The 16,043-nt window shown below is 29.1% G+C and overlaps 2 protein-coding genes across 2 annotated transcripts; both read left to right on the forward strand.

Moving 5' to 3' along the window:
* Positions 1-3,194: 3,194 nt before the first annotated feature.
* On the forward strand, positions 3,195-4,840 carry LOC114381283 (L-type lectin-domain containing receptor kinase VIII.2-like). Its single transcript, XM_028340502.1, has one exon. It carries the CDS (start codon positions 3,458-3,460, stop codon positions 4,532-4,534), a length of 1,077 nt encoding a protein of 358 aa, XP_028196303.1. The 5' UTR covers positions 3,195-3,457; the 3' UTR covers positions 4,535-4,840.
* Positions 4,841-12,955: 8,115 nt separating this feature from the next.
* On the forward strand, positions 12,956-15,988 carry LOC114382692 (proline transporter 2-like). The gene is made up of 7 exons (XM_028342267.1): positions 12,956-13,176; positions 13,830-14,054; positions 14,145-14,239; positions 14,374-14,563; positions 14,833-14,957; positions 15,081-15,296; positions 15,407-15,988. The coding sequence occupies exons 1-7, from the start codon at positions 13,071-13,073 to the stop codon at positions 15,782-15,784; spliced, it is 1,335 nt and encodes a 444-aa protein (XP_028198068.1). The 5' UTR covers positions 12,956-13,070; the 3' UTR covers positions 15,785-15,988.
* Positions 15,989-16,043: the final 55 nt, after the last annotated feature.

Here is a 16,043-nt window from a genome sequence, read left to right on the forward strand (position 1 = left end):
AAATCATGTGAATTTTAAAAGACTTTGTAAGAATATAATAATTTTTAAATTTTTTTTAAAAAATTATGATTAATATTTTGTATTTCAAATTTTAATAAATTTACAAAATATGAATTCATAAGATTTAAAAGGATATTATGAATTTTTAAAATTTTAAAGGACTCAGTGAATTTTTTAAAACATTCAAAATTATTGATAAAAATTCATAAATTTTGGTTCACCTAACACTTTAAATAAAATTCATCTTATAAAAAAATCATAAACTTGTTACATAACAATTTAATTTTTTTCTAGCATATGTACAAGCGCAATAGGTTAATTCTCATTCAATCATTAATCATATTAATTGTATAAAAACTATATATTCCATAATGTTTGTCAGTAGTATGAATACTTATTATCATTCTCACAATAACGACCCTACCAAACAAAAAACATGTCAAACAATTATTTCAAGTCTCATTTATATATCTATCCACTTATACATGAGTCAAGTTTTCACGTTCATTAAAATTATATTTCTTATATTCGTATATATTCACATTAATATGTATAAATCTGTAGTTAAGATGTCCCCCCAAATTTAAAGAATTGAAAAAATCTCTCATATCACACATTCTAAGACATATTGACCATTGTTCGAAAGAATAAAAAAAATTATGAATATTTAGCGCATTCAACAAAAAGACAAGGGATTATGTGTGACAAAAAAATGTCAATTTGTAAGAAAAGAAAGAAAGAAAGTCTCGTGAAATCTCAAGGGTTTGAGTGAGATTGTTTAATGTATATTTTCTCATAAAAAATCTCATGAAATTCATCATAAGAAAAAATCCACCAAAATTGATACACTTTTGAGTACTAGATTTTTTTAAATCGTAAAAAATCTTAATTGAATACTAATGAACTTTATTGAATTTCTTAAAAAATCCTAATAGTTTTGATTGAATACCACAAGACTTATTTTTATTATTTAAAAAACTTAATTGAATACTACAATATTTTTTTTACAAAAATAAGTCTTTTAAAATCCTAATCCTAATTAAATACACCCCTAAGTACTAGCTCTAGTAGACATTCCATTAATTACAAAAGGAAAAATATATTCACTAATAAAATACTCTTTCTAATACATTTATTACTAATAATGAAAAGCTCTAGTAGACATTCCATTAGTTACAAAAGGAAAAATATATTCACTAATAATATACTCTTTCTAATACATTTATTACTAATAATGAAAATTTATTGAAATCACAAAATTATAAATAAAGTTTATTAGATAAGGAGTTAGATTCACATAATTTTCTAATTTATAAAAAAATTTAATTTATAAAAAATAATAAAATATATTTAAAAAGTATATTGACAAATACTTGTACTCCTCTCAAAAGTATGTGCATGCCCAAATCATTTCAGCTATGGAACTTTGTTTTTGCGGTTAGGCTAGAAATATGAGCCATTGAGTAGGGGTTATAGCTTCATGCACATCACAGTTGCTTCCTGCACTCTTTTATTTGCCTTTTCGGAATGACCAATCCGAAATATTAAATTATATTTTGAAATGTACTCTCTTTTTTGACTTACGGAATGACCAATCCGAGAGGTAAAAAAACATTTCAAAAAGAGTGCAGGAAGTAATCGGAGAAGTGCAGGAAGTAACAGCCCTTGAGTAGGGTGCCCTCACTGCCCTGGTCACTGAGCTTGGGCGGAAAGCTTGAGCCCACATTATAATGGACCCAACACAACTGTAGTGAACTCCCTCAAGCACTTTTCATCACCCTGAACCCAAAAATAAAAAAATCACGTCTCATCTCACCATCACAGAGACATAAATAAATTCACAATATCCTCCGCAGTTGAAAAAAACTAGAGAGTGTTCAGCTTATAAATCTAATCTTTCAATACACAATTTTCAATCTCTTATATGTTAAAATTAAAATGATTAAATATTAAATTAATCAAGGGTTAAGATTGCATCCAGTTTTCTGAGAGGATCTATATCCGGAATACATTAATATAGAATTGCAATTATAAACTTTCATCATAAACTGAGTTAAAAAAAATATTAACCATACAGTTTCACGATCTTGTTTATATTTAGATTTCCCACGTTTTAAGAGTTAGAGGCTGGAAAGAGGTGCATTTGACAATATCTATTAAAATTCCATATAATTTTGTACAAATGAACAAGAGATAAAAATTACAAAGCCCAAAAGGTAAAAAAAAAAGTATATTATTATTATTATTATTGAGTGATGATATATAAATATTTGATTATTTTAAACATTTTTTAATATTTTTCTTTTTATCACATCATAAATTTTATTATATTTGTATTTTTTTTCTCTATTTTTTCTCTCTAGGTGTTAAATCATGGGTATTCATGGGTTGGATTGGGTCAAAATTTCACCTGTTGGGTGGAAGTTGTCTAATTTTTTTACATACACTCAAAAGAGATAAAATTATGATAATATTTGACTAATAAGATTAATGGTTTTAATGTTAATATAATATTTTTATTTTAGATAGAAATAAAATATTTTATTAACATAAAAAATATAAATAAATCAAGACAAAGATAAAAACAATAACTTAAAAAAGAACAAAAATTATGGATGATTTAATAAATTATGAGTTAAAAATTAATGTGTTTTGTATTTAATAATTAATTTATATATAATAATAAATTTAATTATATGGTATGAGTTGAATTTGATTGGGTCAAGTTGAAAAAAAAACTTATTACCAAATTCATATATAATTGAGTCTTAATTAAATTGAATCGAATTTGATTCAAACATTTAAAAATAAACTTAATCTATAAACATTTAAAAAGTTCAATCTAACATAATTGGATTCCCTCATGCTCACTTAGACCTATCAACACCTCCTTTATTAAATAATATAATGCATGTTGATGTAATATTTTTCTTTCTGAAAGTATATTGTAAGAGAAGCTGGCCATCAATAATCATCTTCCTCATGCTTCGACCCAAAAAAATAAAAACTTCCTATTAGAAAGTGTCAAATCCTTAATTTGGCACCGACACAAACACACACATTATACATGATACGAGATAATAAAGAATATTGTTATAAAAATGAGTCAGGTCTTGCTTTGCAAAGTCACATGTTCATGTAGTAGTACAGCTACAGCAAACTAACCTTAAGATCCACGGGAAGCCAGCTCCTCATTTATCCAATTATCACAATAAAAATCATTATTAGACTAGAAAGGGTATTCTTTAAGACAAAAATAGCCATTAATCTCATTGACTCAACAAATTCTAATTAGTAATTACTCTCTCTTTTTTACTCTTTTAAGTACACAATTTTTCTTATACTAAAAACGAGGTTGATTGAGCGGTGGAGGTAACAGTAGTAGGATGAATCAAACAGCGGAAGAAAAGAAAACGCAAAGGTTGTTGTGAGCGGTTTCACGCCAAAAACAGAAACAATGCGCGGAAGAATGAGGATTGAAGAACAAAGAGACAGAGACAGGGACAAAGAAAGAGGCATTGTTGTTCTTCAATCCAAAAAACATAGCGGCATGGTTGCATTCTCCTTTTTCATCCTCTGTTCCTTAATCCTCCTCGTACAACCTTCTTCTTCTTCGACCCAACAACCCCCCAATTTAGACCCCGATAACATCTACCTCCTCGGCGACGCCCACGTTGTCTCCGCCGCCGCCGACAACGGCGACTCCCACGTGCGCCTCACGCGCCCCACCCCTTCCTCCTCCGGCATCCTCCGCCGCCGCGAGCCCCTCGCTTTCTCCGACCCCACATCCCTCTCCACGGAGTTCTCCTTCTCCGTCTCCGGCCACGGCCACGGCCTCCTCCTCGTCCTCGCCGCCGCCGGCAACGTCTCGAACTACGTCGGCGTGGAGTTCGACACGTCCAAGGACGACAACGCCGGAGACCCGAATGCGAACCACGTCAGCATCGATGTCGGAAGCCACGTGTCGGTGGCCATCGCAAATGTTTCAGATTTGAATTTGGTTCTCAACAACGGTGAAAAGTTGCAAGCTTGGGTTGATTACGAAGCCAGTTCTAAGGTTTTGGAAGTTAGGTTAAGCAAATGGGGTGAACAAAAGCCTTCTGATCCCATTGTTTCTCATGACATCGATTTTTCCAAGATTTGGGGTAAGAATCCTGTGATTGCGGCTTTAAGTTCTTCCAATGGGGCCCACTCGGTTCAGGTTGTTAGTGTCTATTCATGGAGGGTTAGTTTGAAGAAGGTTTCAAATGGGTTGCATTCTCTACCTGCGGATCCTCATAGTAATAATAATAATAATAAGTTTGAGGATGAGCATAAGAAGTCGGTGTGTCCCTTGACGGTTCTAGCTTGGGTTATTTTTGGAACTGGGTGTGTTGCATTGGTGACATTTGTGGTGCTTTTTATGTGGGTGATTTTCTTCCAAAAGGGTGAAGAGGAGTCTCTTGTGAAAATACCTGATCACCCTTCTTCGGATGTCAGGTATGAGAGAATTGATGTGGCTGTTGACAAAAATGCGCATGATGATCAGAGTTAGAGCGTAGGTGGTGATCGATCGATGATCAATGTTGTTTGAAATGTAACTTTTGTTGTTAATTGTGTATTTATGTGATGTGGAGGATAGATTTGTGTGTGTATATATATATATATATATATATATACACTTTTGTAGGAGATTGTGATATGATACTGTAAAATTTATTTGTAATGGATTGTGTAAAATATATGTGCACAGGCACGCCCTGCTTGGGAAACCACTTTGGTTTTAATTTTGTTGTAACATTTGATTATTCTTGGCAGCATATAAAAAGGCCATGCTTGCAGTTGCAGCTGTGATATACTACCATATGTCGCTAGTTATTATTTACTTATTCGTTGTTGTGTGTTGGGTTTGAGCTAAATTGCATTAAATATTGTTATGGATAGTTTCTTATTGTATTCGTGGATAGGTGGAAGATGTTTAGAATGTTTGTGAAAGATTTAAAAGATATGTCAGAGATTTTATTGTAATAGAAAACTAGGAATGTTATTTAAGGGTGGTTACTTATGAGAAAGAGTGCAAGAGAGATTGTTTTGTAAGGAAGCCTATAGGATAGATTTGTGTTCCATTCAAATTTGACACTTTACATCCGTGGATGTAAGCTTATTGTTAAAGTGTGTGTAATTTGTTTGTGAATTTTGATTTGATGCTTTTTCCTGTTACTAATATTTTATGTATGCATGTGCTGAAGAGAATGTGGTATTTTCCAATTAGATTGAGGGGGGTGTGGTATCCTCCAACAATATTGAAATAAGGGATATAGTATTCTCCCCTGACATAAGGGCTACATATATAACATAACCTCTATCTTAACTGAAATTCTATGTCCCTTGATCTCTCCAAAGTCTCATTTTCTTTGAGTCATGCTAAGAGATATAAATAGCCAACAGAAGAGGTATGTACGTGCAGGGAGAATGGAATTTACTTGATGTTTCACAAATGAAAAATACAACCCTTGGTTTAGGTTTCAGCATCTACTTTAATTTGGATGCTTTGATGTAGTCATGTAGAAACATGATGGATAACAGCAATATTAGAAGTGCATCCAGCTGCGTTGGAATTATTCATATTTATCTTTGTCCTCTTCTTTCCTTCAAGTTTTATCCTTGTCAATCTTGTATTGCTTTCCAAGCACTTGGAATCAGGGGAAGGAGGGAAGAACCGAATGCTTCCTAATTCAGTTTTGCTAAATGAAGTCTTTGAAGGTGTTTAGGATAACTTCTCCGTGCCTTCTGAAAATAATTTTCTATTTCTATAAATTCTTGAGTTTATTGCAATTAAGTATTTAAACAATGTTTTATTTTGAATTCGAGTTTTATGAATGAAAAAAATAAAATTAAAAGGATAAACTTTGCTACAATTAGTTAATCAGATTTTTTTACAGATATTAATTATTAATAAAACTAATATTATAATAATAAAAAAAATTATCAAAATATATTTTTTAATTTATTGTAATAAGTTTCATATAGACCTGACAGGATACACACTTAATTTAGTGGTTTATGTAAACATATTCTTTGTGAATTTGATTTCCACTTATAGTGGCAAATAAAGTGCTTGGTGAATTATGTGCCTGGCCATGTTTTTATTCTTCATGGCATTCTTCTTAACATGAAATTGAGGTAAGAACTAAGAACAATGACAGAAAATAAAAGAATTTTGACATAATGCAAGAGTGATTGTTTGATAGAATAAATAGTTGGCTATGTTGCATTTTTCATAGGCTTGGGAGATAATTAATACGCGGGCTTTCATATCATTAGCCCTCTTAACTTAAAAGCTTTTAAACCTTTTTGTCGTTTGGGAGAATGAAACACACAACAGAGTTTGTTTTTTGTCTGTGTGGGCTTCGGTCCTTCAATACATGAATGACATTAAAAATCCACACTGGGATGCTAAAAAAACTAGTTTTTTAAAAAAATATCTATAACTATAATTATAATTAGTTTTATATAACTAGTTATATAAAAATAGGTATAAAACTATAACTAACTTTATAGTTATAGATATTTTAAATAACTTATTTTTATTTAAAAATTAGTTATAACTATAAAACTATAACTAATTTTATAGAAATGAGTATTTCAAATATCTTATTTTCGATCATTTATAATTAGTTATATGATTGATTTTAGACATAACTGGTTATATAATTGGTTATATAACTAGTTATACATTCATATTTTAAAAATAATAACTAATTATATCAAATTATACTCATATTTTTAAAAATAATTATAATTATAATATTCACTTATAATCTAATTATTTATTTGATATGGTTATAGTTATGTAAATCTGTAAATTATCAACATCCCTATCCACCAGTATGAACTATCTGCAAGTTTGTAGCATCCATTTATAAAGGGCAAAATTTACTTTCGGCTTCTGGGTATGAACTTTGCTATTGCGAGAGTTTGTGCTATTTTGAGGAAATATGTTCTGTCGATAAAAGAAACTTTTTCTTTCATTGTTTGCTTCTGACATACACAATTTTTTCATTAGATAAAAAATATGAAAATTAGGCGGGCTTGCAAATTGTAGGTTGCTCCAAAAGCAACAGAGAAGCCTGTCACTTCGGGGTTAGGAGTCTGCGCCATCAAGTGAAAAGTGTTGAAAATGTAGAGCAACCAATAAAAATAATTTGCATCATAGTGTTTGGTAACGCATTTGGAAAGCTTATAATGTAGAACAACAAATAAATAAATAAAACAGTTTTAAGATCGTTTTGGTAAATAAATTTCAATTTATGTTATAAATTTAACTATGGAACTTACTAAAATAAATTAAAAGAAACTTATAAAAGTCTTAACTTACTAAAATAAGATAATAATAACTTGTAAGAGTTGTAAATTACTTTTTTAGTATATTTTTTAAAAAATTATTTCTCTTTCTCATAAATATGAAAATATTTAATTTTTTTATAATTTTTTAATACCTTTCATCTTCACAAAATTAAAATGTATAATTTTTTATCGAATATTATTCAAATCTAATGATAATACTTTACATGAGTTATTCATATAATTGATGTAAAGTTTTATACATATAATTAACCTAAAAAAGTTTATATGTCCAAATTTTGTTTAAGTTAAAAAATAACACATTTTTAATCTTGAAAGGACACAAAATTTATTGAAAATTTTATAAAAATAAATTCTAAATATTTTTATATTTATAAGGATTAAAAATATTTTTTAACTTTTTTTTTTAATTAATGAACCAAACAAGGCTGTCATCACAGAGGCACAAACATTAAAGATCCTAAGACACACCAAGAAATGAACAGAACAAGAACAGTTTAAGGGGACCAAAACCAAAACTCAAGCCGAAAGAAAGTATTTTGAAGCATAAAAAAAACCTGAAAGAAACTATAATATAAATAAGCTTTATATAAACTCTCTCAAACTCAAACTTTATTTGTTTTAATTTTTTATTGCTTTAAAAAATTAAAAGACGCTTTCTTTAATTTATCCTTAAATATTTATTTTCTAATAAAATCATTGTCAGTTTAAAGTTTTAATTTGTTTCATATTTTTTGTTATTTTATTTTTTAAAATAAAAATGCATCAGTGATTTTTTTAAGACTTATATTGGTTAAATATGATGCAGGGTTTTTTTTAAAAAAAAATCATTTGTTTTTCTTACTATTTCAGTTTAATGTGATGAAGGAGAATATCAATAAAAAATTTAATAATGTAGTTTATTTTTATAATATTTAGAGCATTTAATAAAAAATATTTAATATTTTTTAACAACAAATGTTAATTAGATTAAAAATATCAGTGAGAAGATTTGAATATGTTACCTCTCTCTAATTTTTTATTCATTCATCTTTAAGTCATCTTTCCCAACAACTAAATCAACTTACAGCTCCTTTTTTAATCCTTATATTGGTTAAATAATAATATTATGAAATAATTAGAATTTCGACATAACTTAGAGACAAAAACACAAAATAACGTTGTATATGTGTATTACATCTCTTTTCTTTTATATAATACCTACTAATTATGAAGGTAAAAATTTTAATTTTAATTAGAAAACAATGTTATAAGGAATTAAAATGTTATAGTTAATTTTTTATCCTTCTGCTATATATTAGTTCTTACTTTTCGCCAGGAAGAATGAAAAATGACTGGCTTCTAACTATATGTTTTTATCAAAAGACGTAGGTTAACAAAACATTATGACAAATATCCTTATGTATAAGTTCGTCGTAATTCCAAAGGGCATTCTCGTTTTCTTTGAATTTTAAAACGCTGCTGAAGAAGTCAGTTTTCCACACGTCAGGTTTGTTCCCCAATATAATTGCGTTCTTGTCTTTGAATTTAAAACCAGCACTATGTGCTATTGCTAATTAAAAAGAAGTAAGTTTTTCACACGAAAGGTTTGTGCCCAACGTGATTGCATTTTCCACCTTAGGTTTCGTAGCAAAAGAGAAATAGGAGCTATTCTTTGGTTTAGCATCAGTGATAATTGAAAAGCATCTAAAAGAAAGTCATTCAAGGTGGGAAAAAAAGAGTAAACATGCACCACGAAGGAGACAACTTCATGCATGATTGTTAAAAAAAAGGTTAACAGCACTACTCCGTTCCTATTAACCTTTTTAGAAATCCATCTTTCTCTTATAAATTATGAGTTTAATGTCTATATATATATATATATATATATTTTATATCATTATTCAATCACAAATTATTGTTTAAATTATTTTAAAATAATTATTTTAAAAGTCAATAAATTTATATATATAATGAGTTATGATTAAATGTGTAAAATTTTTCACACCATCCATACGTAACCTTTTATTTCATAAAATATTATATAAGGTTATTTTATCAAAAGTTCATAAGCAAAATTATATCATTCCGATTCGATCCCGAAATTAATTATGATTTGCATTCAAAATTAACCATTTCCACGAATAATTTGATCAAAGGAAAAGCAAGGGGGAAAATAATAATGCTATTTATGAAAATTTTGGAAGGAACACTGGAATACTAGTCTTGCTTAAGTTGGCTCATGAGTGTAATGTTCAACATAATATTTTGGGTCACTATAATATTTTTGCTTAATTAGGAATACTAGTCTTGTTAAAGAACTACTCATTTGTTTTTTTTATAAGAAAAAAAAGTTTAAATTAATTTTTTTGCTTGAATTTATTTTTTAGGTTCAATTTGATTATCTAGTTTTCTTAGACTGAATTTGTTTTTTTTTTTTAATTTTAAAAATTGATTTAATTTGGTCATACAATTTAAATTAGATCAACAATAATAAGAAATAACACTTTCTCTTGAAATTTAAAATCATCACCGAGTGAGTGATTTCAAACCGTCTATACATTTTCTAACATGTCATTTTTTTTATTGACAAGATCAAATTAAAATAATTTAAAAAATTAGAAGATCAAATTGAATAAAAAAATAAAAGATTAAATTAAACTTAAATAATAAATTAGAGGAAAAAAAATTAATTTAATCTTAAAAACACAATTTTTATATTTTATTTAATAAGAATATGTTTAAAATACTCTTTATTTAAAAGAGAGTTCATGTTTAATATCAACATTGAATAATGAAGAGGAGTTTAGAAAAAAAGTTATAAATGACATGATTTAATAAAATTAATTAATTCTTTTTTTGTTGGGAGTAATTTTTGTCGGAAACTTACTTGACGACATGTAATGTAATCTTTCTTCCTAACATGGTATTTATATACCAATAATTAATTATAACCTTGTATTTTTAAAACAATAATTTTGATGATGCTTACAAATTTTATTCAGTTTTTAAATGACTGATTTTTTTTTGTATTTTTTATTAAAAAAGAGAGTCAACATGATTAAAAAGCTCAAGCATCATATCGATTATTAACAGTCAAAATGGGAACCGACCCTTTGAATTCCAAATGATATCATATATCATTCTCTTTAAAAATCTTTGTCCGCACATTCTTTAAAAAATCTTGTTAGAATCTTACCCAGTTTAAATTTTCTGTGTAGTGAATACAGTGTTATTTTAATATAAAGGAAAACCAAAAGAAAAAGAATGTCAGTGTAGTAAACAAGGCGTTAGTTTCAAGTGATTTATACCTAGTCACCCAAAACCAAAACTCTCGAAAGTTACGAATACATATCGGGTTGTCCTTCGATCATATCATATCCAATAGGAAGAGAAGACCAACCTTTCATTTGGAATCACATGGGAGGGGACAACGCCCACCATCACGTAAGCTTTTTTGTTTTAGGTATGAGCTAACAGCAGCTATATCATAATCAATCAATCATTAATAGGGGATTCTGGATCACCTCTTTATTCAAATAATCGCGTTTTCAGATTATTTTTTTTCCTTCTTCTCAAACATACTTTCTTGAATTTATATAATAAATAGTCTGATTTTGTAAATTAATGTTGAAATCGTGAGAGATTTTTTCTAAATGTTGAATTTATATAAATGCACTTTTAGTCTTTTGAAAATTTTTCAAATTGATACATGCTCTCACTTTTTAATAAGATATTCAAATATTTATTCTAATTTTTTCATATGATAAATATTTTTATTTTGAAATGCTTAATAATATATTTTTATTGAAATAAAGAAAGATAATAAGAATATTTAAGTAAAATTATTCTCTAAAAATATTAATTCTATTGAAATACTTATTTTTTTTAATATGTGTCTAAAAATCTTAAACATTAGTCATTATAGGACTAAAAAGAGTATACTTTAATGATAATGAGTACAAGAGATCTATTAAATTAATATATATATATATATATATATATATATATATATTCCAATTACGAATTTTTCATGTTGTTTCTTTAGTTCTATGACACTAACCTCCAACAATAATGTATCATAAAAATATTTAATTTTTTTGTTAAACTATAATTACATATGAATAATTTCAATTTTTTTATTAAAAAAAACTTCAATTCTTTCGATTCCATTTTTAAATATGGTATTTTCATTTTTTAAAATTCAAAATTATGAATATAATAAATGAATGAATACTAACTAATTAATGGATGGATCCAATAAAAAATAAAATTAATGAATCCAAAAGCTTATTGATGATACCATTAATGAATGTGTATTATCTTTCGCCTAATATCTAATAATAAATGTGCATTTAAAACTTATTTTCTATTAAATGCCTCATTAGTTAATATTATTTATTAAATAAATAAAAAATTAAATAACTAGAAAAAATTCTTAAAATGTTCTTATTTTTTAAATTCTTAAGTTGAAAATTTAAAATAAACCCTTCAAAAATGTCCTCAAAATTAAAATTTCAGTTAAACTTTTAAGAACTGATTCTTTTATTAAAATAATCCTTTTTTTTGGTAATGTTTTAAATCAAACCTTTGAATATATAAATAATAATTAATTATTATGACTTTTTTGTATCATTAATTTAGTCTTCCATAAAAATTAAATGTGAAGATATTTTAAAAAAATTATAACTATTATGGAGTAGCATTTTTAAAAAATAAAATACTATAATAATATTATAACATTTTAAAGGTGAATATTAGAATATTAGTTAAGAAACTAAAATATGTTTTTTATTAGAATGAACAAAATTGAATTGTGCATTCCATGATTTTTTTACGTTTTTGTATGATTTTTTTAATAAATATTTTTTTAAATTTTTTTAAACTAATATCGTAAGAATACTTCTTAATAAGATTTTTTTTTTAAAAATATCAATTAGGAATTTAGATAGAAATTGATACTTAAGCAAAGACCAAAAAATAGTGGGATGATGATTCATCCAACTACAAGGAGTCAATGACCAAGATGTGAAGACGACGATGGTCGGAATGGAAGCAGAGGCTGTGGGTCCCACAAGTCTGGACACACTGAATAAATCTGGAATACGCGTTCTATCTGCTCGCGCTACGCTAGGTCGGTACTGCATTAGAAAAAAAATATATTAAATATAAAAATGAAAAAGGAACAAAATTTAATGTCTTTTTAACACTTTCACACACATTGTTTTATTTTCTGACAAGATCGATACTAAGAGTAAATTTTGGTGTAAATTTCTCTGAAAGTAATTATATGAAAAAAATAAATAAATAAGGTAAATATTCTTTTTCTAATAATATTTCTACATGTTAAAATTATTTTTAGCTTATACGAGATTTGAAATCTTCAATTATTTTCAACGTAATTTTTAAAATTGAGTTAGACCTCTCACATTTTAAAAAAATTTAACTAAATCGACCTTAGGGAGACACTCTAACATCCTTTTTCAATAAGTAAAAACAAACATATGTATTAGTAAAAATGGGGTGAAATAGTGAGAAATTGGTACTTGTATATTTACCTTATATTTCTGGTCAATAAAAGGAAGTACAATTGGGCGGTTATTGTTTGAACAGCCAAAATCTTTCATTTCATATATAAATATAAACGTTGGTTCCTTGGTTCACGCTGGCTGCAAGACTTGTTTGGTGGGAGCAGCTTCTTACCGTGACGCTGCTCTACGAGGGCAACGACAACGACAACAAATATAATGAGGAAAGGAAACATGGAACTCGAGACAAACAAGGTCTATGACTACGAGGATGCACGCGGGAACGACGCTGAAGTCCCAGATACCGCTCATCAGATTAGCACCGGTTTGTAATCTTCTTAATTGCTTTTCACTTTTACAATTCATTCGTTACATTTACAAAATTCATGTGTTAACGGAATCCGCAGAGTCCAAGGTTGAGAAGCTGAATCTATGGAAATGGTAGGAACTAGGAAGAACGCAATTAACACATGCTTTTTCTTAATTTAACAAAGTAATGTACAGGACACGGGAAAATCATTGAATTTTCAAAACTACCCTTTTGTTTTTACCTATACCTATTGATTATCTCCTGGCGGAGTCAACATTTCCCCTTGTGTGATACATTTATTTTATGTCTGAATTTTGACTTTATTCAACCGCCTCTTATCTATGTTCAATGTGTCCTTTTCTTTTTGATTATGATGATAGAATCGTGCTTATGTTTCAATTATATTATTAAGTATTGGAATTGTGAAAATGAAACTGAGGGGAATATACAATTTGTATCTGAACATTTTAAAATTGAGAGCATGTTTGGAATTCTCGCGGACAAGCTTTAACGGAATTCTAATCATGCACTAAAGTTGGAGGTGGAAAACAATTACCGACATTTTTTGTAGCAAGGAATTTTGTGCCATTAATTGTTTGACCCTTCTTTCTTCGCCTTTAATGTCATTTTTTTTTTATAAAAAAAACTGTTCTTTTTTGTGTGTGCAGATTCATGGTTTCAAGTGGCTTTTATCCTCACTACCGGAATCAACAGTGCCTTTGTTCTTGGATATCCCGGGACCGTGATGGTTCCCCTGGGTTGGTTCGGGGGTGTGATTGGTCTAATTCTTGCTACCGCTGTATCACTTTATGCAAATGCTCTAGTTGCTTATCTCCATGAATTAGGAGGACAAAGGCACATTAGGTATAGAGATCTTGCTGGATTTATATACGGTAAGCCACATTATTAGCTTCTGCCATCATCTCTTCACTTTGTCAGGTCATTTCCATTCAGTTTATGTTCGTTTTTCATTCTCATTTCAGGTAAGAAAGCCTATAATCTCACATGGGTTCTGCAGTATATCAATCTTTTCATGATAAATACTGGCTACATCATTTTGGCCGGTTCAGCCTTGAAAGTAAGAGATTTAGGACACCAAAGTATATATTTTCTTTCCATTCAATTCATATTAAAATTGAATCTTTCAAATACATGTCTATTGAAGTATTTTTCTTCTTTTCTAAACCAAATTTTTGTTCATTGTGATTGCAGGCTACTTATGTTCTATTCAAGGATGATGGTCTGCTGAAACTTCCATATTGTATTGCCATAGCTGGACTTGTGTGTGCAATGTTTGCCGTCTGCATTCCTCATCTTTCAGCTCTTCGAATTTGGCTAGGATTTTCAACAGTCTTCAGCCTAGCATATATTGTTATATCATTTGTGTTGTCGCTTAAAGATGGTAATAAATTGCCTCTCTTATGTCTGTCCTTGCAAGTCAGACGAATAACAAGTAGTTTAGTCTAAGTTTTTACATCTAGGAGGAGGATTGATGTCACTTTTCTAATTAAAACGGGTATCCCAACACACATTTAGTGAATGTTTGATTTTTTGTCAAGTCGATACTAAAAATTGACCTGCAATATAGTTTCGTATGTTTACTTAGTTTATTTGAATGTATTGTGAAAGACATCCCGTGTTACTGTGCACTAACCAATAGAACGTTATCAGGATTACGATCACCACCCCGAGATTACGAGATTCCAGGAGAAGGTGTAAGCAAAATATTTACAATAATTGGGGCATCTGCTAACCTCGTGTTTGCATTTAATACTGGCATGCTTCCTGAGATACAAGTAAGACAGAAGCTTGCAAATCTTCATATATTGTGTTTGTTTTTCGTTGATGCACAATTCTATTTAGTTTCATTGTGTGTTCTAGAAATTGAGTTTTATTTGATTGTATAATAAAACTTGCAGGCAACGATTAAACAACCAGTTGTCAAGAACATGATGAAAGCCTTGTACTTTCAGTTTACCGTTGGAGTTCTACCATTGTACCTTGTTGCCTTTACAGGATACTGGGCTTATGGGTCTTCCACAGAAGTGTATTTGCTGAATAGTGTGAATGGTGCAGTTTGGGTGAAGGCTTTGGCTAATATCACAGCATTTCTTCAATCTGTCATTGCATTACATGTACATACATATACATTTAAACTAGAATTCTCCCTACTCTTGAATGTATTACTTGAATTATTTCCTTGGCTTAACATTAATAATAACAACTCCGGTTCTGTTTCTACTAGATTTTTGCAAGTCCAATGTACGAGTTTTTGGATACTAAATATGGGATCAAAGGAAGTGCAATGAATGTTAAAAACATGTCATTTCGAATGGTGGTAAGAGGTGGCTACCTGGCCTTTAACACATTTGTGGCGGCTTTCCTGCCATTCCTTGGAGATTTCATGAGCCTCACGGGAGCTATAAGCACATTTCCCCTTACATTTATTCTTGCAAACCACATGTACCTTAAGGCAAAGAAGGACAAACTAAACAGCTCACAAAAGCTCTGGCACTGGCTCAACATTGGTTTCTTTTCCATTATGTCTCTTGCAGCAACAATTTCGGCCATACGGCTCATTGCCATAGACTCCAAAACATTCCATGTTTTTGCAGATTTGTGATTAAATTCATTCTATTCTTTCAGCAATTGTAACGCCAGAGGTTTTAGTGTTTCAGATGCTTTCATTTTAAAAGTAAAATTAGGCATATAATTTCCTAGCAGAAGATTGTGTTGTATCAATGTAGTAATGTTTTTGTTGAGTTAACCTTGCACTTTTGGCCAACATTGGTGACTCGGATCAGTAAAATACACATATTTGGCACTATCATATTGGGAGTTACTCTATCAGCATCAATTCGGTCAAGCAAAATAAGCTATAG

Source organism: Glycine soja, chromosome 13 (genome assembly GCF_004193775.1).
Source record: "Glycine soja cultivar W05 chromosome 13, ASM419377v2, whole genome shotgun sequence".
NCBI classification, from domain to species: domain Eukaryota; kingdom Viridiplantae; phylum Streptophyta; class Magnoliopsida; order Fabales; family Fabaceae; genus Glycine; species Glycine soja.